Genomic DNA, 25,536 nt, shown 5'->3' with positions numbered 1-25,536 from the left:
GGGCCAGCAGCACTATGCGCAGTACAAACACAGCTCCTGTTTCAAAGAGCTACAGTCTAATCAACCTCTTATTAAAAGAACCTTGTATAAAGTATGATCAGATTTTTAAATCGTCTTAACCGGGTGTGTGTGTGTGAAGAAAATGGTGACTAGAGAGGGGAATACCAGGACAGAGAGTGGGAGAAGGTGGGGATTATACAGAGGAATCGGGGGGGGGGGGCAGAATCTAGGTGGAGCAAGTGAGACTAGAAAGAGGAACCAGAAGAAAATAGAGAAGACTGGGACTAAAAAAGGAAACTAGAGAGGAATGGGGGAGAAGATGGGGACTGGTGATAAGAATATGGATCCTGGGGAAAAAGAGAGGCCAGGAAAGGAGAGAGCAGGAATTTGGTAGAAAGTAGAGACTAGAATGATAAATAAAAGGGAAGAGTAGAACCTGTGGATTAGGTTCTAAGATTTTGGAGCAGAATTCAATAGCAAGGGGTTAATTTATTTCTGTGCCATGGAATCACAGACTGCATTGAGCCCTGATTATAATGGAAATTGCATTTCAGTGTTGCTGTTCCCATTACAATAAAGTTAAAACGGGTAGCTGAACAAATATGAACATTTTGAGCAGTCATGATCTGCAGATTCCTGCTATTCACATTTGTGTCAAGGACCTTAAATCTACAGTTGCCTCTGCTAAATTGTAATCACTTACCTAACATACAATATGATGATTAAAATGTTTAAAAATTGCCTTCCTTTATTATCAATTACATACGAAACAAATTTAGAAGTTGTAGCTAATGTCAGAAGATTTTTGTTGTCTAAAATAGCATTGTTTCTCCAGAATTTTCTTTTTTTCCCCAAGAGAATCTTTTTCCTAACTTAAGATTTTTACTTTTCTCTTCCTGTATCACCTTCCTTTACAGTAAGAGATTTATGCCTTACAAATGCATGTTTGATTGAAAGTGTGTATAGTATAATAAATAGTTTCTTCTGTAACATAGTTGCTGGATGTTTTTCCTACCTACAGCACAGAATAACAGACAAAATACTTCTCATCAAATGCCTGACTGTGTTGGGATTTGTTATCCTGATGTTCTTTCTCAATTCATTTGTTCCAGGCATTCATCTAGATCTTGGTGAGTCTGATTTCTCTGCTTTATCATACTGATAGACTTAGTAACGAAAAGGAGACATTTGAGTTTGGATCTCTTCACAAGGTCCTTTTCTTCTATACTATACATATCTCTCTCACAGAGTCCCATGACACTGATCAGACCAGAAGTTTCCCAGATTAAGTTCTCAAAACCCAGGCATGTCCCAATTAAATCAGTAGTGACAGGTATGCTGGTGACTTCCATTTTCTGACCTGCCTTCCTTTTACCAGAGAGGAGATCCATATCAGAGGGGTCAAAGGTGGGTTGGGTTCCCTTGGTGCCTGTGTGCATGCCTCTGAACCTGCCAAGAGCTGAGGTACTATGTATGACAAAAACCAAACATGAGAGAAAAAATCATTCCTGCAGGAAAATTAAAATGTTCTGGGAGCCATTCCTTCAGTATAAATATCTCTTTGTATATCTTCAGTTCTCTGATTCTTCATTATCAATGTCAATGATTTTCATCAATGAGACATCAAATTTGTATGGAATGTGGGGACTAAAATGGGTAATGTCCCTCAAAATAAGAAGTACCACTGAGAGGTACCTGTGTATTTAACAGGTTTCAGAGTAGCAGCCGTGTTAGTCTATATCCGCAAAAAGAAAAGGAGTACTTGTGGCATCTTAGAGACTAACAAATGTATTTGAGCATAAGCTTTCGTGAGCTACAGCTCACTTCATCAGATTTAACAGTTTGTAATTGAGCAAAAGCTAAATGGAATTTGATGGTTCAAAGAAAAGGTATTTTCCTGGTCCGATTTTCAAAGGCCTGCTGCGAACAATGGAGCTGTGAGAGCTTCTCATAGAAAAGGTCACAAGAATCCTTTGTACTGGAAAGTGTTGGGCAACATACATATAGAGTTTGCTATCTGCTCCCCTTATAATTACTCACCACCAGCAAACCAGATAACTCAGAAGATTAAATCCCCCTCCCTCTCCATTATTTCCCCCCTCTCACATTTTTCTGTCCCCAAACTCCCCATTTTTATCTGTCGGGGTGGTAAGATAAGGTTTACAGCATGACTTGAAGGTTTTCAGATTCGGCCTATTTCAGACTAAGGCTATGTTTCATTGTTAAAACTTTTGTTGTTCAGGAGTATGAAAAAACACCCCGAACGAAAAAAGTTTTAATGACGAAAAGCCCTTTGTTGGCAGGAGATGCTCTCCCAGTGATGAAGCTACCGACCCTCATTGGGGGTGGGTTTTTTTGGTTGCCTGGAGAGTTCTCTTCCTGTGACAAAGAGTGGCTACACTGTGTACCTTACAACAGCGCAACTGTAGCAGCCTAGCTGCACCATTGTAAGGTGCAGAGTGTAGACATAGCCTAAGGCAATGGAAGCTGTGGGAGAGTGAATTCCAAAGTTGTGAGGCCTTCACAAAGAACACTTGCTCAGAAGCCCTTTCTCATGTATACCAGTAGAGCTTTAGCTCAAGCACCTCTGCTGACCTCACCTGTGGAAGTATGGCACACAGACAGAGGTAAAGCAAACATTTTAAACTGCGCCCGGAAATCAACAGGGAGGCGCTGTGGCATATACTCCTGTCAAGATACTCTTACAAAGCCGTAGTTGGTTTAAATTCTTGCTTAGTTAAGGTATAGTCCCATGCAGAGTACCTGACAGTAGTCTTAGTGAGGCAGAAAACAGGCACTCGAGGTGGGCAGCTGAATGAAGAGAACATGAAGTGAAGTCAGACAGATCTCTTAAAAAGCACCCTTCTCTATTCCCACAAGGTAGGGAGTCTTTCCAAATCGGAGGCAGGGGTTTGGCAGTTTCCACATTGCTTCTCTTCTCCAGTCTCTGCTGGCATCTCTCAGATACTCCAACCACTTCTTCTCTAGAGCCTCATAGGGTCAGTCAGAGATAGGAAGGGAAAGGGACAGCCTTTACAGCTCAGAGCCTCTTTGATTTTTCAGCGCCTGTGCTGCAGAGGGAGTGTTCTCAGCAGTCCTGTGGAGCTGGAACTGTTGTGCTTACCCAAAGGGACTCATGATACAGCGTCATACCCCACTGAGAGGTCACATAAGCTGGGGGAGGGGGAAATTCTGAGTTTGAAGAGACATACCAGTGCTAGCTCCCCACCCACATGGGCAGGACTTCCCCAGATCCTGCAGCAGGGAGGGGACCTCAAACCATCCCAATAGGCACCCCCCACCAGTCCCTGAATTGACTCACATGAAGAGAGATAGGGAGGTGGTGTCCAACCCCTGTAGATGGGCTGGGGACCCACCAGACCCTGGCACACATGCATAGGAGGCAGTGAGAGGGGTTCAGAAACTGGTGGCGGGGAAGCCCCCCCACCATACCCTAGATCACATGAGGGGAGAGAGTGCTGCTCAGATCCCCCTAGAGGGGCAAGGGCCCCCCAGATATGGGCACATGGGAGGAAAGAATGTGGGTCTCACTGATATCTCGGCCCCTATTCTTCCCCACTCCCCCTAACACTCACCCCCACATCTACCTTCCAAGTGTCCCACCCCTCCAGTCCCCCTAGCTTCCACAGCTTCCTCACTTGAGCTCCCAACCTCTCTCCCGTCCCATACCATGCATCCTGCTTTATCCTCCCCCATAACCTCCTCTTTTTACTTCAGCCCCCAACCCTTCACCTCCTTTTCCCCCACTCCTCTGCCCCTTAGTGCCCCTTCCAGGAAGCATTCACATGTCTAATTTTTTTCTGAAAAATATTTTGGTTACATTACCATCAAAATAGAATTCTTCCATTGACCTAGCTACCGTCTCTCAAGGAAGTATGTTACCTACAGTGATGGGAGACCCCCTCTCATCAGTAATGACTACTGTGAAGCACTGCTACAGCGCTGCAGATGTCCCTTTGTAGCAGTTTTAGTATAGACATAGCCTCAGTCCAAAATGTCTTTTGTCTTAGGTGGGGGCTTGTAATTAACTTATCTTTAGGCCATGTCTACACTACAAAATTATGTTGCCTTACGTCAGCATACAGCCACTGTAGTTATTAAATCACTTGAGTGTGTGCACGCTTGGCAACTTGTGTTGGCAGTGCACATCCTCACCAGGAGCATTTGTATTGACTGAATCGTTGGTGTGGTACATTGTGGGACAGCTCCTGAAAGACAGTAACAGTTGGAGGCAATGCAGTGTCTACGCTGACACTACGTTGACCTCCCACTAGGGGAGGTGATGTTACTAAAGGGGTATAGAGAGTCACTTATATCAGCAGGAGTCAATTTAAGTGAAGATACTTCTACAGCTAGGTTGACAGAAGGGAGCTTACGTCAGCCTAACTGTATAGTGTACACCAAGCCTTAGGTATGTTAATTGAAGGATAAGTGACTCTCTGTACTTTGGGGGAACACCCAGCACCCCATGTTCATCCTTGTAAAACGATTATGTAGTATCCAATGCAAAGTTGGTCATGTCATGTGTCTTTGGAAGGCTCATGATGCACTGAGCATTGTCGTTATAGTGATGTTATAGTAATTGTTGTTACAGTAATGTTATAGGTTATAATTTCATGTATATAGTTATGAGGCTGAAAATGTATCCTCATGACTTAAAATAAGCCCAGGCAAAAACTCTCCAAGAGCAGAGAGGCAGTTCACACCTCATCAGGGCATGTATGGGACAAACCCAGCCAAGCCTCACAGGAAAAATGATGCTGGCTTAGGCAGCAACAAAAGGATCTGTTGGATTCTCGAGTGAGTCACCCCCTGCCTTTGGTCAGTTTGGGACTGTGATGAGGTAATGTTGACCTGACTGTGAAGGGGAGGGGGCAAAGCCAAGAGGGAAGAAAACATGATAAAAGGGAGAGCCATGCTCTTTCTCTCTCTTCCACCTACATCTACAGACACCACACCAAGCGATTGAAGCACTGATCAAAGGGGAGAGCCTGGCTGAAGGGCAACCAGCCAGCCTGTGGTGTGAAGCATCTAAGTTTGTAAGGACATTGAAAGTGTTCAGATCAGCTTAGAATGCATTTTGCTTTTATTTCATTTGACCAAATCTGACTTGTTATGCTTTGACTTATAATCACTTACATTTATCTTTGTAGTTAATAAATCTGTTTGTTTATTCTACCTGAAGCAGTGTGTTTGGTTTGAAACATGTCAGAGTCTCCCCTTTGGACAACAAGCCTGGTACATATATAAATTTTTTTGTTAAATTGATGAACTCATATAAGCTTGCAGCATCCAGTGGGCATAACTGGGCACTGCAAGACGGAGGTTCCTAGGGTTGTGTCTGGGACCGGAGATATTGGCTAGTGTCATTTGGTCAAAGAGCAGCTTGTATAGTAGAGGCTGTGCATGAACAGCCCAGGAGTGGGGGTTCTCACAGCAGAGCAGGTAAGGCTGGCTCCCAAAGTCAAGGATTGGAGTGACCTAGCGGATCACCGGTCCAGATAACACTAGAGGGGAACGTCACAGTAAGTTCACAGCCAACAATCTGTGAGGTATGTTATTCAATCACTCATTAGTACCTCTCCATTTAACAGAACGAGGCAGCAGAAGGAAAAAAATGTGCGTGTGTGTGTGTGTGGGGGGGCATGTAACTCGGACCGCAAATGACCCCAAATTTGGATCACTAACACTACCCGTGTTCCCATAGGGTGCACCAAATTTCAAAGCAATCTGAGTAACTCTTTGGATTTTGGAACACTTACAGGTGTTAAGCTTTAAAGCATATAAGATGGCAGGAATGGAAACCCTCTAGCTGTTTTATTGTATTGGTGCGTGGACTGTACATTTTTGTAAATATCGGTCTCCATTTGGGTCCTGTGAAGATTTAGTGGCGCCTTGCACTCCCTTTGTTAAAACTAAGACTGAGACTATTTTTTCAGGGATTACATCTCTGCAGTCCCTATCTCAAGTGACACTTCTGAGGCACACCAAATTTCCAAGGAATCCAAGTGACCATGTTGATTTTAGAAGACTTAGAAATGTTGACCTTTAAACAGAAGTCATGACACAACCTTAAGTATAATGATGCTGCTGTGCCCCTGTAATTAGTGTTAATGGGAGCCACAAGCTCACACCATGAGGGCTTATTGATAACTCCTGAACTTAATTTTAACTATCAGTTAGTTACATATTATTGTTACTGAACTTTTGCTGCTGTGAGTCTCCATGGTTTTTCAGTTCTACAGTGTATGGAAAAAAATTTCTTAAAATACAGCATATCATATACTCTAATGCATCTGTTAAAGTTGTTTAACATTTTTCCTCACAAAAAGGAAAGTGGATCTGTCATAAATATAAAGGGAAGGGTAACCACCTTCCTGTATACAATACTATAAAATCCCTCCTGGCCAGAGGCAACATCCTGTTACCTGTAAAGGGTTAAGAAGCTCAGGCAACCTGGCTGACACCTGACCCAAAGGACCAATAAGGGGACAAGATACTTTCAAATCTTGGGGGGCAGGGAGGAAGGCTTTTGGTTGTGCTCTTTGTTTACGTGGTTGTTCTCTCTTGGGGCTGAGAGAGGCCAGGCAGAAATTCATCTTCTCCAACCCATCCTAATCCAAGTCTCCAATATTGCAACCAGTATAGGTAAGCCAGGCAAGGTGGATTAGTTTATCTTTTGTTTTATGTGAATTTTCCCTGTGTTAAGAGGGAGCTTTATTGCTGTTTCTGTAACTTTAAGGTTTTGCCCAGAGGGGGATCCTCTGTGTTTTGTATCTGAATACCCTGTAAAGTATTTTCGATCCTGATTTTACACAGATGATTTTTACCTTTCTTTTTTTTTAAATAAAATCCATCCTTTAAGAACCTGACAGATTTTTCCATTGTTCCAAGACCCAGCGGTTTGGGTCTTTGATGATTTTGTAACAAATTGGTTAGGATATTATTCTCAAGTCTCCCCAGGAAAGGGGGTTTGTAAGGCTTGGGGGGATATTTTGGGGGAAGACGTCTCCAAGTGGGCTCTTCCCTGAATCTTTGTTAAATCGCTTGGTGGTGGCAGCGTACCAGGTTTTAACCTAAGCTGGTAGAAATAAGCTTAGGGGGCTTTCATGTGGGTCCCACATCTGTACCCTAGAGTTTAGGGTGGGGAAGGAACCCTGACAGGATTTTAGATGCGTGTTTACTTTTCCTGCAGAATAATATCTTATACAAAAGTTAGAGTGTTAGCAATCTAATAGCTTTTAACTGCATTTGGTAGAGTGAATCAGAAAGATTATGGAATTCTTTATCAAACCCCAGCGTTGATATAATTTTTCCATTATGAATTTAGAATCACTAAGCTAATTTGTAAACGCTGATGTTTTAATTTAAACAATAAAATAAGCATATTTAACAGCCTTATTAAATGCTAGCTGCCTTCCTGTTTAGTTTTCTTGTATCCCTTCATTAATTTATTTAGTTCTATTTATATGCAAATACATATGTTAATGCAGTGTTAAGGCTTAGACTTTAAACAAACAGAAATAGAAAATTTAGAGTGAAGGTTCCCACAACAGCCTTCGTTCTACCTCTTCTGTATTTGATTTTTTTTAAAGTAACTTCTGTTTTATTCTGTTGGTTAAGCCTTCCAGGGAAGATACTAATTTCACTATAGGTGTGTACAGTGCCTAGCACAATGATTTTTGACTGTGGCTCATATGTGCTAGCATCATATAAATAAATAATAATTAATGTATGTTTATACTTTATATGTAACAGTTGCACATATATCACATTTTGTACTATTTGATCTACGATCTGGTAATGGGATGTTATTTTAAAGTGTATTTTTTTTCCTGACTCTTGCATGGTAAAAATCCCAACTTTGATGTAGCATTAACAGATTTTTGCACAGAATTTTCTTTGTTTTTTTCTTTGTATGCCTTTCAACCTGTCCACAATTTGCTCCTCTGTATTACTCTAAAGTGAAGCTCCCATAACTTGGCTATGTGTTGTTCATAGGCCATACAGTTTCTCTGCAGAACTTCCTTTCCAACTTCCTCCCCAGTAGGATGGTTTTTTAAGCCAGTTATATGTTTGGCCTCCACACCATGCCCTGGGAAAAAGTTCCACAGGTTGACTATGTGTTTTGTGAAGAAGTATTTCCTTTTGTTTGTTTTAAACCTGCTGCCTATTAATTTCATTGGGTGACCCCTGGTTCATGTGTTATGTGAAAGTGAATAAGGAAGTGTTATTTATCCTTTCTCCAAACCATTCATGATTTTATAGACTTCTGTCAGATCCCCCTTAGTCATTTCTTTTCCAAGCTGAACAGTCTGTCTCTTTAATCTCTCCTCATATGGAAGCTATTCCATACCCCTACTAATTTTTGTTGCCCTTCTCTGTACCTTTTCCATTTCTAGTGTATCTTTTTGGAGAGGGAGCAGCCTAGGCTGTTTCTTTCAACTCGTAGACACGGAATAAACCAGACTTGCCTGGGCTATGGATAACGGGGTTAAGCTTACGTAAAGGAATATGTGTGTAGGGCTCTTTGTTATTTTAAATCCACTTCTCTAAGTCCTGTGTACCTTATGGGGAGAATAAATCCTGCTTTGTTTTGAAGTAGCTGTTTCTGTATCACTGCAAACACATGCTGTCACAGGCTCCCGGAGGGTGGCTCCTTCAGGCGCCAGGCCCATTGTGCTCACTAAATAATGCAGCTGGCAACTGAGAGTATAAACTGGAGACCCAGCTGGAGATGGTTGGATCATGAGATCCCGCCCCAAGGCAAAGTGGAGGCACAGGCATGCCACATAATAGGGGTGCACTTCGGGGACTGCAAAAGGGTCTCAGCAGGAGTAGCCTACTCAGGGGCTGTGACAAGTTGTTCCAGTGGTTAATTACCCTCACTGTGAAAAATGTGCACATTATTTCTTGTCTGAATTTATCTGGTTACAACTTCTAGCCATTGAATCTTGTTATACTTTGCTAGAGCGAAGGGCCTTCTATTATCAAATTTTGGTTCCCCACATACATAGTTATAGACAGTGATCCAATTACCTCTTAGCTGTCTCTAAATATTATAAGATTTAATTGGTGAACTCCTCTGTGCTTATACGCAGTTTCCTCCTTGAGAATGAATTCTCATCTGTATTTTAGATTCACTGCAGTTCACACCTCTGGCTGTGCCATACATCGCATTGTTCTTGACTTCCCGTAATTCTGTAAAATATTGTCCTTGAAACCTGGGAATGCTGCTCAGCTGCACCCTAACATCAGCCCTTCGCATGTTCCTCTCATGATCAGTGGGATTTTATGTTGTTATAACATTTAAATCCTGTGACCTGAGCACTGTAAAAAGAATGCATTCATTGTTTTCATTTCATTTAATCTGACTTCTGCTTTATTCAGTAAACTAGATTTTATAGGCCTCCTTTTCATTTTATTGCCAATGCATTCCATTTAGAAATGTGTTGAACTGTTATGATCACAAAAGGCCCTTGTTGTGTGGTCCTTCCTTTGGAAACCACTTGTCACATTCACTGACTCATTTACATAATTCTCAGGAAGTTTTGAAGAAATTGACAAGAGAAATTAAAGACTATAATTTGAAAGGGCACCAGCAGAACAAAATCGAAATGATGTTCATACAGTGTATGATGCAAATTAGAGTGGAAGTTTTGTCTTTTTACAAAATGAGTGACACCTCAAATTCAGCTCGGTGAGTTTTGCCCATGTAATTTCACTTGATTTTCAGCTTGCTGTTGTTTAAAGAGACATGCAGATTGCCAGCTTTTACTGTAGTTTCTATGATTGAACTAGTGATTATAACAGACTAGTGGTTGAGTAGCCAAGTGTAGCGCTTGCTTGGAAAATTGCCTAGTGATGAAGAAAGCTCTATGTTGCTCTAGAGTCTCTCATAAACTTGATTAAAGTTACAGTTGTTACTTTGTACAGTTGTACAGAAGTTACATTCAAAACTAAAAATTTGAATGTAATATGCACTGAACCAGTGTTTGTTCTGCTTAGAAAAACTGAGCCTGATTCTCCAATCACTGTACCCTATGAAACTTAAGCAGCTTCCATCCCCTACTTGTGGGTTCTTGTTTAACATGTTTCAAAAAGTGGATCTCAGAGTTCACTAGTTCATAGCAGAATACAGTTGAGGCAAATAAGCAGGGAGCGATGTGTACAGAAGCTTGCACAGCTGCTGACAGTGCTACACCTAATTTAGATTACTTAAATCTACAGGTCCAGGACTAGGCAAACCCACTTATCAGTGACAAATAGGAAACTTTTCATAACCTGTTAAATTCTACACAATTTAAACTTTGTGAAAAAGTCAAGTCCTCATGCAAAGAGAATATTCCAAATGTGAAATAAATGTAAACTGCGGGGTGTCTTTCTGAGAGTGTAAACAACCTGAAAAAAATGAGGTGTATATAGGTTATTGCCCCAAACTTGTTTCCCGGACACAGCCTGAGCAACTGACCTGTGTATTAGGGAGCCCCTTTGGGGTGGGGGTGACATTGCACTCTATATGATTTTATGAAAATATGCTAATGAGTGTGAATATAATGTAACTGGAATATGCTTCATGCAAAAGGTCTCTTGTAAGGTATCATTACAAAGTTTATAATCTACTGAGTGTGGTCATCCTATTTGTATAAATGTATCACTCTTGTATCGGAAACTAGAAAATATGAAATATAACTCTGAGGGCCTATTGTAATTATGCAAAATGTGGGCCATTAATGGTGGTTTGGAATTTTGATGGCTCTCATCAACCAGGAAAATTGACTGTGGATGGCTCTGTTTGCAGGCAGGCCTTCCTGTGAGTCAGGCTGGGAGGAATGAAGGCTTGGGGTCTCACAGGACATGTGATCATGTCACCTGAACTGGGATCCATTTTTAACATGGTGCTTTTCCATTTAGAAGGGGGGGTGGGAACCCAGAGAGGGAGAAAGAATTCCTGCCTTATGCAAAAGATATATAAGGAGGTGGAACAGAACAAAGGGGGTGGCAATCATGAGAAATCCCCTAGCTACCACCTGAGCTGGAACAAGGGCTGTACCAGGGAAAGGATTGTGCCCAGACTAGGAAGGCATACAGTCTGTGATAGAAGCTTATTGAAACATCTGAGGGTGAGGTTTTATCTGTATTCAGTTTTCTTACTGTATTAGGTTTAGACTTGTGTGTTTTATTTGATTTTACTTGGTAATTCACTTCGTTCTGTCTGTTATTATTTGGAACCACTTAAATCCTACTTTTTATATTTAATAAAATCACTTTTTACTTATTTATTAACCCAGAGTATAGCATTAATAACTTGGGGTGGGGGGGCAGCCAAACAGCTGTGCATATCTCTCTGTCAGTGTTATAGAGGGTGAACAATTTATGAGTTTACCCTGTATAAGCTTTATACAGGGTAAAATGGATTTATTTGGGGTTTGGACCCCATTGGGAGTTGGGCATCTAGTGTTGGAGACAGGAACACTTCTTAAGCTGTTTTTAGTTAAGCCTGCCGCTGATGCTCACGGAAGCTACTGGATCGCATGCCCTGATTCTCATGGGTGACTTTAATTTTCCTGATATCTGCTGGGAGAGCAATACAGCGGTGCATAGACAATCCAGGAAGTTTTTGGAAAGCGTAGGGGACAATTTCCTGGCGCAAGTGCTCGAGGAGCCAACTAGGGAGGGCGCTTTTCTTGACCTGCTGCTCACAAACCGGGTAGAATTAGTGGGGGAAGCAAAAGTGGATGGGAATCTGGGGGGCAGTGACCATGAGTTGGTTGAGTTCAGGATCCTGACACAGGGAAGAAAGGTAAGCAGCACGATATGGACCCTGGACTTCAGGAAAGCAGACTTCGACTCCCTCAGGGAACGGATGGCCAGGATCCCCTGGGGGACTAACTTGAAGGGGAAAGGAGTCCAGGAGAGCTGGCTGTATTTCAAGGAATCCCTGTTGAGGTTACAGGGACAAACCATCCCGATGAGTCGAAAGAATAGTAAATATGGCAGGCGACCAGCTTGGCTTAATGGTGAAATCTTAGCGGATCTTAAACATAAAAAAGAAGCTTACAAGAAGTGGAAGGTTGGACATATGACCAGGGAAGAGTATAAAAATATTGCTCGGGCATGTAGGAATGTTATCAGGAGGGCCAAATCGCACCTGGAGCTGCAGCTAGCCAGAGATGTCAAGAGTAACAAGAAGGGTTTCTTCAGGTATGTTGGCAACAAGAAGAAAGCCAAGGAATGTGTGGGCCCCTTACTGAATGAGGGAGGCAAACTAGTGACAGAGGATGTGGAAAAAGCTAATGTACTCAATGCTTTTTTTGCCTCTGTTTTCACTAACAAGGTCAGCTCCCAGACTGCTACGCTGGGCATCACAAAATGGGGAAGAGATGGCCAGCCCTCTGTGGAGATAGAGGTGGTTAGGGACTTTTTAGAAAAGCTGGACGTGCACAAGTCCATGGGGCCGGACGAGTTGCATCCGAGAGTGCTGAAGGAACTGGCGGCTGTGATTGCAGAGCCATTGGCCATTATCTTTGAAAAGTCGTGGCGAACCGGGGAAGTCCCGGATGACTGGAAAAAGGCTAATGTAGTGCCAATCTTTAAAAAAGGGAAGAAGGAGGATCCTGGGAACTACAGGCCAGTCAGCCTCACTTCAGTCCCTGGAAAAATCATGGAGCAGGTCCTCAAAGAATCAATCCTGAAGCACTTGCATGAGAGGAAAGTGATCAGGAACAGCCAGCATGGATTCACCAAGGGAAGGTCATGCCTGACTAATCTAATCGCCTTCTATGATGAGATTACTGGTTCTGTGGATGAAGGGAAAGCAATGGATGTATTGTTTCTTGACTTTAGCAAAGCTTTTGACACGGTCTCCCACAGTATTCTTGTCAGCAAGTTAAGGAAGTATGGGCTGGATGAATGCACTACAAGGTGGGTAGAAAGCTGGCTAGATTGTCGGGCTCAACGGGTAGTGATCAATGGCTCCATGTCTAGTTGGCAGCCGGTATCAAGTGGAGTGCCCCAAGGGTCGGTCCTGGGGCCGGTTTTGTTCAATATCTTCATAAATGATCTGGAGGATGGTGTGGATTGCACTCTCAGCAAATTTGCGGATGATACTAAACTGGGAGGAGTGGTAGATACGCTGGAGGGGAGGGATAGGATACAGAAGGACCTAGACAAATTGGAGGATTGGGCCAAAAGAAATCTGATGAGGTTCAATAAGGATAAGTGCAGGGTCCTGCACTTAGGACGGAAGAACCCAATGCACAGCTACAGACTAGGGACCGAATGGCTAGGCAGCAGTTCTGCGGAAAAGGACCTAGGGGTGACAGTGGACGAGAAGCTGGATGTGAGTCAGCAGTGTGCCCTTGTTGCCAAGAAGGCCAATGGCATTTTGGGATGTATAAGTAGGGGCATAGCGAGCAGATCGAGGGACGTGATCGTTCCCCTCTATTCGACATTGGTGAGGCCTCATCTGGAGTACTGTGTCCAGTTTTGGGCCCCACACTTCAAGAAGGATGTGGATAAATTGGAGAGAGTCCAGCGAAGGGCAACAAAAATGATTAGGGGTCTGGAACATATGAGTTATGAGGAGAGGCTGAGGGAGCTGGGATTGTTTAGCCTGCAGAAGAGAAGAATGAGGGGGGATTTGATAGCTGTTTTCAACTACCTGAAAGGGAGTTCCAAAGAGGATGGCTCTAGACTGTTCTCAATGGTATCAGATGACAGAACGAGGAGTAATGGTCTCAAGTTACAGTGGGGGAGGTTTAGATTGGATATTAGGAAAAACTTTTTCACTATGAGGGTGGTGAAACACTGGAATGCGTTACCTAGGGAGGTGGTAGAATCTCCTTTCTTAGAGGTTTTTAAGGTCAGGCTTGACAAAGCCCTGGCTGGGATGATTTAACTGGGAATTGGTCCTGCTTTGAGCAGGGGGTTGGACTAGATGACCTTCTGGGGTCCCTTCCAACCCTTATATTCTATGATTCTATGATGGGGGACGTGGTTCAGATCTGGATCTGGGTTTGCAGCAGGCTAGTGTGTCTGGCTCAAACCAGGAAGGGCACTGAAGTCCCAAGCTGCCATGGGAAACAGGCTCAGGGGTAGTCTCAGAACATCAGGTGGCAGGTCCCAAGGGATTTTCTGTGATCCAACCCATCACAGTGGGTGTGAAGGGATTTTTTTCCCCCAGGCCACCCCACTGAGGCAGGACTGTGTAGGGACCTCCAGAGCTGCCAGGAAGAAAAGAGGAGGATTTATGCCAGAGAGAGATGTGAACAGCCTCCATTCATCTTGAAAGGCTTGTCAGCTCTCAATAATCTTTGTCTTAGTTTTACACCTCAGACTGCTGTTCTAGAATTTTGGGAGGCTATAGCCACCACCCAGCACTGGTAGTAAATAGGGTAAATCTTCTGAATCTGCCACACTGCATGGTTGTTAAGGGTTGTACAGGCCTATCAACTTTCATGTGAACTAAATTAATGTAAATAGAAACGTGTAAAACTAGATTGATGCTGGGTAAAAAAAGAATGTGGGGGGGGAAGGGAATGTTTTGACATTTCAGTTTAGAAATTAAATGTTGTCTCAGATGAGTTTTAGGGATAGTTAGGGTGAAAGGTCAATAATTTAAAAGTTTGCTGCTGTCTTGGGTTTTCTTCTTCCAAAATATTTGGAAGCACATTTTAAATAAATAATTTAGGGTGGCAGATGTTAGCTTAGGAGTCAAGAATACCAACTTTACTGGGAAGGCATCTAGAATATTAAACAAAAAAAGATTGTGTTTGACACATTTTAAGGGAGGCTAAGGCTTTGTGCCAAAATAAAAATTCTCAAGGTTCATTCAGTATTCATAGCCTATTTCACTGTGCCTTTGTGTAAAAAGTGATTTATTCTCTTTAATCATTTGCAGAATTTAGCGTTTTCTTCCAAAGTATCTAGGGGTGAAATATTAATCATTGCAATACAAATGAGCTTATAGGTATTGACTGCAAAGTAACTATTCACAATGATATTTGAATCTCACCCGTATTTAAGTTCTTAACAGCTAATATTTCTTCTTCCATCATTTTACTTCTAGAGCATTCCCATATGGTTTGGTAAATTAGAGGGTAGGACAGAAACTCCAGGAACTAACCTTCTTTCACAAAGTTTTAAATAAAAGGTTGAACAAACTAATTGCATGAAAACTACTTCACACATGTTAATGTTTCCGATTTTTTTGGCCCTAATACATTTGTGTGAGGGAGACCTTCACTATAAATTGCATAACTCATACTATTTATAAGGGTGGTGGTGAATTAGAAGAAATTGTTCAATATCTTCATCAATGATCTGGAGGATGGTGTGGATTGCATCCTCAGCAAGTTTACAGATGACACTAAACTGGGAGGAGAGGTAGATACGCTGGAGGGTAGGGATAGGATACAGAGGGACCTAGACAAATTAGAGGATTGGGCCAAAAGAAATCTGATGAGGTTCAACAAGGACAAGTGCAGAGTCCTTCACTTAGGACAGAAGAATCCCATGCACCGCTACAGACTAGGGACCAAATGGTTAGGCAGCAGTTCTGCAGAAAAGGACCTGAAGTTACAGTGGATGAGAAGCTGGATATGAGTCAACAGTGTGCCCTTGTTGCCAAGAAGGCCAATGGCATTTTGGGCTGTATAAGTAGGGGCATTGCCAGCAGATCGAGGGACGTGATTGTTCCCCTCTATTCGACATTGGTGAGGCCTCATCTGGAGTACTATGTCCAGTTTTGGGCCCCACACTACAAGAAGGATGTGGAAAAATTGGAAAGCATCCAGCGGAGGGCAACAAAAATGATTAGGGGACTAGAACACATGACTTATGAGGAGAGGGTGAGGGAACTGGGATTATTTAGTCTTCAGAAGAGAGGAGTGAGGGGGGATTTGATAGCTGCTTTCAACTACCTGAAAGGGGGTTCCAAAGAGGATGGATCTAGACTGTTCTCCGTGGTAGCAGATGACAGAATGAGGAGTAATGGTCTCAAGTTGCAGTGGGGGAGGTTTAGGTTGGATATTAGGAAAAACTTTTTCACTAGGAGGGTGGTGAAACACTGGAATGCGTTACCTAGGGAGGTGGTAGAATCTCCTTCCTTAGAAGTTTTTAAGGTCAGGCTTGACAAAGCCCTGGCTGGGATGCTTTAGTTGGGATTGGTCCTGCTTTGAGCAGGGGGTTGGACTAGATGACCTTTTGAGGTCCTTTCCAACCCTGATATTCTAAGATTCTAACTTTAATTTTACTAGGCCCTGTCTGTCTGGATTTAGGCTCTTATCCAAGGCCCACTGAAATCAGTGCAAGTCTTTTTGTTGACTTCACTGGGCTTTGGATCTGATCCTTAGTCTATTGCATACACAGAGTGTACCAATGAAATGAGGACTATTGAAAGCTATAGAGTTCTCCATTTGTTTATGATAATGTACACAGGATTATCTCAATTATGTCTCCATCAACAGTCATGAAGGAACTCCTCTAGCTGTTCCATTGTTTAACTCTATGTAATACCTTTTGGTTAGTTCTGAACACTACCATGCCTCAACCAAAAGCCCCTCACTGTTCCCAGAACATTCTAGCCAGTTCCTTTCTGATCACAGCCTGCTAAGCAGGTCTCCACAGGAATTGATTAATGCAGTTCCAGCTCTCATTGCCTGACACCTCTTCCCAGACACTGGATATCCTTTTTTCTGACTTCCAGTGAATACCAACTGTATTGGCTGGGAAGCTCCTGCCTTCAGTCAGCCTTTTCCTCAGGAGCTGATGGTTGAATCTCTGTTCTCTTCCCTGGTGAGCTGTTTTGCTACCCTTTGAAATTCCTCCTCCAGCTCTGTGCAAGCCTTGCAGGTGTGATGGGATGGAGCTGGTTGAGCGCAGAGCAGCTCCTTAACCCCCTGTGGTTCTGGGTGTGGTTTGTATACCGCATCACACCATCCCAATGTCTCTTGTCTGTAGTCATTCCTCTTGCTAATTTTTCACAAGTGTTGTTCCTGCCAAAAGTAAGCTGCCAGTTTCTACAAGTGAGGCTGTCTCCTTAACTCCTGGCCTGAAAAGGATGGACAGCAGAGCGGCACATTAAGGCATTCTGACTTTTAAGGATTTCCACCCATGAACTGCCTTCTATTATTTCATCTCTTACGGCATGTAGCAGTGCTGAGTTAAGCTGGCTGGAAGCCATTTCTTGGATTCAAGAACAAAAAGGCACATGAGTGACTTGCGCATTTTATTTTGCTGCTCTCTGATGTACATCATGTAGAGAATTTGAAAATACTAGCTTTCTGTTTTGATTTAAGTGTGTAGGTGTTAAAATGAGGGTGAACATAATGGTTTTTTAAGTATTTGGCTTATCCTTATCTGACTGTTTTTATATATATATATATATATATATATATATATATATATATATATATATATATATATATATATATATATATATATAAATAAAGACACCTTTCTGCATAGCACAAATAATTTGATAAAGTGAACTATCTTTTTGCTATAGTGAGAGTTAGCATGTTGGAATGGAACCAGATTCTTGCAATCAACATTGGCTTGAACACAGAATGTCAGGTCCAATCCATGCCTTCGTGGCAAGTTAACTTTGCAACACTTCTGCTTGGAATGTGTGAGAGAAAGGTGTCTGCTTTCAAGGACATTCTTAATGTTAGTCTCTTTTGAGGCAAATTTCCCAAAATAGGTGCGCAAATTATGCCTTCAAAATGTGCATTCATCCTTGCAAAACCGACGTTGTCCAGACAGTTGCACAACATGTGACTTATAATTGTGTGTGCAAATGCCTGTGTTTTCAGTACAACTTTTGTTTTGTGAAATGTACCCTTTCAATCTAAATATTCACACCCCCTTCATTTTATTTTTGACTCACAAGGATGATGTAAGATATATATTTTAATATTTGTCTTTTTAAAAATCTGGCAGCTTTTACTGAGAGAAGGCTCTGTAAAATGATGCAGACCTATATACATAGGAAGTCATGTAGCTGTTACATCCGTCTATACAAATCTCTTGTAGCTAGGGCAATGGTAGTGACCAGAGGCATTTGGCCATTTCAGATGTCAGTGTTTAATTGTGTTTTTCACAGAGTTCTACCTTAAAGATCATCACATCTTCTATCACTTGGATTAAACAGGACTATCAACAAGAATAGTGAGTGTGGACTTTGTAATGCAATGGTAGATGTGATTTCTCCACTCTGACCCCACAGTGACCAATTGCTATTGTTTTAACAAAAGGTTACCTGAATAAAGCCCAGTTGATCTTGGAATTTAAATCTGGTGTCACTCATATTGTGGATGTGCTGATCTTTTGGCTGAAAAGCAGCTGGTCTTGCTGTGTCTCCTCTGCTCCTTATTCTATGCTGTGGTCTTTGCTTTTTCATTTGATCTCTTCCCTCCATCATAGGTTGCTGTTTCTTTTCAGCTCTCTCACATTCTTTCCCTTCACTCATGCCGGATGAAGCTGCCACTGTCACGTTGCAAACAGCCCTACACAATCACCATCACAGTTCCATCCCCGAGGCAGGCATAAAATGTGCTATTGCAAGTGGCATAACAGCCTAGAAATCATTTATATCTAGTGAGACCTGTTTTAGGAGGCCAACAACCATCACTTACTTAACAGAAGAGATCTAATAAAGGCAGAACAAGATTGTGTTTGGGCAAAGTTAGAAAAAGTCTATTCAAGATTAAAAAAACTTATCTGGTGCCAACATTTATTATTTGTAAAAACTTAACACACGTTCATACAATTTGTGTATTCAGGTGCATATGGCAAAGTAACAGCGCTAAAATTAAGATGCTTTAAAATACTTCAGTGCAGTACAATTTTATTTTACATTCAGAACTGTTAGAAAAAAAGAGTCCAGGAGAAGGGGTTCTTTCTGAGTGGAATATTTCAGCGTTTTAGTCAACATAAATGATTTTGAAATAGCATAGAGAGTACATTTGTAAAGTTTGTGGATGATACCAAGCTGGGAGGGGTTGTAAGTGCTTTGGAGGACAGGATTAGAATTCCAAATGATCTTGACGAACTGGAGTAATGGTCTAAAATAAATAGGATTTAATTCAACAAGGAGAAATGCAGAGTACTACACTTAGGAAGGAAAAATCAATTACACAAATACAAAGTGGAAATGACTACCTAGGAAGGATTAATGCAGAAAAGGATCTAGGATTATAGTGGATCACAAACTAAATGAGTCAACAGTGTAACACTGTTGCAAAAAAAAAGCGAACATTCTGGGATGTATTAGCAGGAGTGTTGTAAGCAAGACATGAGAAGTAATTCTTCCATGCTACTTAGAATAATAAGAATAATAAGGCCTCAGCTGGAGTACTGTGTCCAGTTCTGTGCATCACACTGTGGGGAAGATGTGGAAAAATTGGAAAGAAGTCCAGAGAAGAGTAACCAAAATGATTTAAGATCTAGAAAACGTACAAGGAAAATTGAAAAACTGGGTTTGGTTAGTCTGTAGATGAGAAGACTGAGTGGGGACATGATAATAGTCTTCAAGTATGTAAAAGTTTGTTATAAAGAGAAGAGTGATAAATTGTTTTCCTTATCCACTGAAGACACAATAAGATGTAATGGGTTTAAATTGCAGCAAGGGAGATTTAGGTTAGACATTAAGAAAAACTTCCTACCTGTCAGGGTAGTTAAGCATTGGACCAAACTACTTAGGTAGGTTGTGGAATCTCAGTTCTTGGAGGTTTTTAAGTGTAGGTTAGACAAACACCTGTCAGGGATGGTCTAGATAATATTTAGTCCTGCCACAGTGCAGGGGACTGGACTAGATGACATATCGAGGGTCCCTTCCAGTTCTACATTTCTCTGATTCTACGTCTTTAATTTCATTAATGGATCCAAATAGTTCCACCTTTTGTGGGTATTTGTCTGATTGATCTCTCTCTCTCTCTCTCTCTCTCTCTCTCTCTCACACACACACACACACGCAACATTAGCAAATACTCAGTGTTGATGTGTACTCAGGTTTCATGTGTGGAGTGCATGTATACTCAGGTTGCATGTTTTTGTAGAGGAAATATGAAGCTGTAATTAAAGTTTTGTATTATACTGTGAGGGAGATTAATGTGTTGTGTGTTTTTCTTATGTGTTGGAGGCAGATGGAAGTTCCTTGTGAAGATGGGGAGTCTATCATCATCAGTGGAGATGATGTGTTCAGGCATTAGTGAGTGGTTAAGAGATGTCCCATAACTTGGCATTCCCTTATTTTCAGGCATGACACCCCTAGCGACGTTTCATCCCTTGTAAACAAATTTTCATTTGGGGAACATCCTGGGTTTTTGATACAGCACATATAAGATGTATAGCTGTCCCCTCTTGATGAGGTTGCTGGACTGCTGTGGTGCCCTAAACCTTCTTAATATACTTAATAGAATGCCAGGTGTACCATGACTTGAAGGAAAGCACTGAAGACATGTTAGTTGCTAGCCCAGCACGTACCTGGTGGGTCCCAAAAACACACACATGCACAAATTACACACACACAAAGTTATGAGTAATAGTGGTCATTTTGACTGAAGGAAAATTTTGAATACACTGGAAAAGAGAAAAATAATTAATAATGGTGTTTAATTGCAAACTGATTTTGTTAAATGCACACTCATCACTAGCTGGTGGGGAGTTTTAACTATAGGGAACATGCGAATCATAACAGACCAGCTATTTATCAGCAGAAAGGAACTGACGAAAAGTGAGAGACGGGGGAAAGAGTTTTCTTAAAGTGCTAATTTTTAATTAATTTCAATTCATAAACCAAGTAACAGATTTACTTGCAAATTCCAGAAAATGCAGTCCTTACCCACAAATTATGTGCTGTAAATTTGAGAAAGATTCACTATATTCAACTTGCAAAACAAAGAGGCTGAATATTTTCTTCAATTGTAAAATAGACTCCAGCCTTAATATAGAGGTACTATTGTACCAGTATAATACATACATACACACATGCACGCACGTTATATGCACAAATGGCTGTGTACGTACATATTCCCACTGCATGTGGTGATAATACCAATATAACTAACTGGAGAACCATGTGATAAATGAAATTTACTACATTGGCCTGCAATGGCAAAAAATTCATCTGCTCTGGGACTTCTACTAAAATTCCACACCTTTAGGCTTCAACAAACAACTACTTAAAAAGAAAAAGGCAACCTGCCGGAGAAATGTTTCTCTGTTTCCCTCACGTGGGGGAATTTCCACTCAAAATTACTCTGTCCCAAGTTCTAGAATGGGGCAAGCTTCACCAGTGACTGGTTTAAATTTCAATATCTTGTCACTGTACAGGGCTAGCCATGGAATCTGTACACAACTGGATAGGTAAAATTCCAAGCTTGCCAATGGAACCCAGTATCTGTTTAGCACCTTGTTATTAGCTTTCAAATCATAACGTTTTTAGGTAGAGAAAAATACTTTTGGTTATTTATAGAGATTTCCATGTCTCCCTCTGGGCTCTATACTGCTAGGCTAATGTTAAAAGAGGCCTCAATCTGGTAAAGCACTTAAGCACATGCTTAATTTTAAGCATGCGAGTAGTCCCTTCGAAGGCAACAACAGGGCTCCAATGCATCATACTAATGTTTTTTTGAAGCTCAGTAAAACATATCTAAAACTGTCTTTCTCTAACATACCAAATGTAACATGTTCAGAATAAATGGTATTATGGTGCAGAATTGTTTTTATCACCCCTTGTTTGGGATGATCTACTTAATTTACTAGTGACTTTGCCAGTGCAGTCGTACCAAACTCATGCTAATATAACTTTGTATTCTGTGTGTGTGTACCTATATGATATACTGTTTTTTTTGGTCTTCACTGCAAATATGTCTGATGACTTGGCATCTTGCACAAATGGAAACTCTGGATGTACCTTTAAGATTTTCATGCAAAGGAAACTATTTCAGATTACAACAATTAATATGCATATATGGTTTCTCAGGATTTCAGGTTCTTAGAAGGATGCCCATTTTATCAAGCTTTTCAATTTGGATGTATGCCAAACAATATCCCAGTTATTAAAAGCGACAGCTTTTTCTTAATTAGTCATTTGCAAAATCTGCAGCTGCCGTGGTTATCTTTCCCCTCTCCTTCCTCATATTCTAGACACTAATTCAAGTCCTTGATTATTTTCAAAATAGAGAGTCAGCTCTCTTTTGGACTGCAATAATATTCTGTTTGCAATCAGAGATTTCTGTTCTGAAGATTTTCTTTCTCAGTGGAGTTTAATGTGAAATAAACCAAAGCACAAAACTATTTCTGTTTTTTTTTCCCTGGGGCAGTGCAGAATATGTGCACACCCTTCCTGTGTAGGAGGCATCACAGAATTTTCAGAGTGCATGGTACATTAAAGTTACATGATAGCCCTATTTCTCTAAAACCAATAGAAACTGTAGACATAACTGTATCCTGTAGAAACCATAACTGTGCAGAACAGGAGTTTAAGATCAGCTCATCAAACAAGAGAGACACTGACTGATTTCTCTCTCTCTCTCTCTCTCTCTCTCTCTCTGATCTACTGTATTGTAAAACACAAACCATTTAGGATGTAATAGAAATGGGATGAAATTTAATAGTGCAAAGTGCAAGGTCATGCTCAATTTTTGCTGTAAGCTGGGGACTTATCAGTTGGAAGTGACAGAGGAGGCGAAAGACTTGGGTGTATTGTTTGATCACAGGATGAAGTGTTAGTACCATTATACAAGGCACTTCTGAGACCTCATCTGGAATACTGTGTGCAATTTTGTTCTTCCATGTTCAAGAAAGATGAATTCAAACTGGAACAGGTGCAGAGAAGGGCTATGAGAATGATTGGAGGAATGGAAAAATCTACCTTATGAGAGGAAACTCAAAGAACTTGGCTTTGTTTAGCCTAACCAAAAGAAAGCTGAGGAGAGAGATGCTTGCACTCTATAAATACACCAGAGGGATAAATACCAAAGAGGCAGAGGAGTTATTTAAGTTAAGCACCAAGGTAGACATACAACCAAATGGATATAAACTCTCCATCAACAAGTTTAGTCTTGAAATTAGACAAAGGTTTCTGACCATCAGAGGAGTAAAGTTCTGGAACAGCCTTCCAGGGGGAGCAGTGGGGAAAAAAAACCTAACTGGCTTCAAGACTGAGCTTGATAAGTTTATGAAGGGGGTGGATGGTATAATGGGACTGCCTACAATGGTATGTGACCCCTGGTGGACTGCTAGTGGCAAAAATCCCCAGCAGCCAGAGATGGGACAATAGATGGGAAGGGTTCTGAGTTACTACAGAGAATTTTTTCCCAGGTATCTGCCTGGTGGGTATTGCCCACAGGCTTAGGGTCTAATTGCTCACCATGTGTGACTTTGAGAAGAAATTTCCCCCTGGGTCAGATTGGCAGAGACCCTGGTTTTTTTTTTTTTTTTGCCTTCCCCTGCAGCTTGGGGCACAAGTCACTTGCGGGTTTAAACTAGTGTAAATTATGAATCTTCTGTAACTTGAAGTCTTTAAACAATGATTTGAGGACTTCAGTAACTCAGCCAGAGGTTAGGAATCGGTGACAGGAGTTGGGGGTGGTGTTCTGTGGCCTGCAATGTGCAGGAGGTCAGTCTAGATGATCACGATAGACTTGAAGGTCAGAAGGGGCCATATAGGCAATGAAATACAGTAAATTAGGACACTCTGCTCTCATTCTTTTAGGTCTTAGCTGCTGTTTCTTCTTTGTCTTCTCTTTCCTTTCCTCTCTCTCTCTGCTCCTGTCTGCTACCTTTTGTTGCTTCTTCCTCTTGCACTTTGTTGTTGTTAGCTTCTGTTGTTGTGAGTGGGCTTCTGTGGAAAGGTGGGTTTTGCATGTGTCATAAATATAAAGGGAAGGGTAAACCCCTTTAAAATCCCTCCTGGCCAGAGGAAAAATCCTCTCATCTGTAAAGGGTTAAGAAGCTAAAGGTAACCTCGCTGGCACCTGACCAAAATGACCAATGAGGAGACAAGATATTTTCAAAAGCTGGGAGGAGGGAGAGAAACAAAGGGTCTGTGTCTGTTGGTATGCTGCTTTTGCCGGGGATAGAACAGGAATGGAGTCTTAGAACTTTTAGTAAGTAATCTAGCTAGGTATGTGTTAGATTATGATTTCTTTAAATGGCTGAGAAAAGAACTGTGCTGAATAGAATAACTATTTCTGTCTGTGTGTCTTTTTTGTAACTTAAAGTTTTGCCTAGAGGGATTCTCTATGTTTTGAATCTAATTACCCTATAAGGTATCTACCATCCTGATTTTACAGAGGTGATTCCTTTACTTCTATTTACTTCTATTTCTATTAAAAGTCTTCTTGTAAGAAAACTGAATGCTTTTTCATTGTTCTCAGATCCAAGGGTTTGGGTCTGTGGTCACCTATGCAAATTGGTGAGGATTTTTACCAAACCCTTCCCAGGAAGTGGGGTGCAAGGGTTGGGAGGATTATGGGGGGAAAGACGTGTCCAAACTACGTTTCCCAGTAAACCCATTTAGAGTTTGGTGGTGGCAGTGGATATTCCAAGGACAAAGGATAAAATTAATTTGTACCTTGGGGAAGTTTTAACCTCAGCTGGTAAATGTAAGCTTAAGAGGTTTTCATGCAGGTCCCCACATCTGTACCCCTAGAGTTCAGAGTGGGGGAGGAACCTTGACAGCATGGTAATAGGAAGACTAGATGTCATGTGATGACTAAAGATCATTCTGATACTTGCCAGTAGGATGAGCCTCAACCTAAAAGGTTCCTAAAAGGTTACCAAAAAGGCTGTGCCTCCATCCCTTTGATAGCTTTCCCCAGGGACACCAATAGTTTGTGTGTCCCGATAGGGTACAATGGGCTCTGAGAGTCTTGAATAGAGAAGCCAGTCCCCGCAGTACCCTGGTTCCTTAAAATGGTTCAAGATTAGGGAATGGACCCTAAACTGGAGCCAGGACAAGCGGGAAGTCAACTGAAGGCACAAAGCCCTGACGTGATATGTTCTTCATAGCTAGTCCGTCCCCAGAGGCTGTCTGCCATGCATTGCACAAAGTGGAGTTTCTAGTTAACTTTGATAGACACAGACAGTCCTGGGGAGAGGAAGTTACACTAGTCCAGTCATAACATAGTAAACCCATGGAGTGATTAGGTCTGTATCAGTGGGTGCGGTCTCCTGGTTAGCTGGATTTGGAAGAAGGCACCATTTCAGTCTGGTTTCCATGGACTAGGGGTGAGTCTAGTGATACTTGGAGGCTTCTTAAGGCAGATGATTTAAGAGCAAGACCAAAGTCTTGATTAAACTCCTTGAAGTGTTTCCCTGTTCCTCACTTCTGTTTTGCCTGGAACACAGTGTGTGATGACACAGATTGCGCCTTCTGAGAAAGAGATGGAAAGTTGTGTATAATCTGCACAATTATAGTGTGTGGGGGGCATGATAGTATAATAATTTCTTTCCTAGGGTCTCCTATACTACATACGTTTAAAAAAAGACAAAGATGATAATATT

At 41.5% G+C, this 25,536-nt stretch overlaps 1 protein-coding gene across 1 annotated transcript in view; it reads left to right on the top strand.

Annotated features, from left to right (window-relative positions):
* Window positions 1-25,536, top strand: part of OCA2 (OCA2 melanosomal transmembrane protein) — a 291,900-nt gene that overhangs the window by 153,154 nt on the left and 113,210 nt on the right. The window contains exon 17 of the mRNA XM_048858880.2: window positions 1,022-1,130. Within this exon, the coding sequence (XP_048714837.1) occupies window positions 1,022-1,130 (109 nt within the window). The remainder of the gene's footprint in view (window positions 1-1,021; window positions 1,131-25,536) is intronic.

Source organism: Caretta caretta, chromosome 1, assembly GCF_965140235.1.
Source record: "Caretta caretta isolate rCarCar2 chromosome 1, rCarCar1.hap1, whole genome shotgun sequence".
NCBI classification, from domain to species: domain Eukaryota; kingdom Metazoa; phylum Chordata; order Testudines; family Cheloniidae; genus Caretta; species Caretta caretta.
Note: the sequence above shows the minus strand (reverse complement) of the source record. Positions and strands in the feature narration are given on the sequence as shown.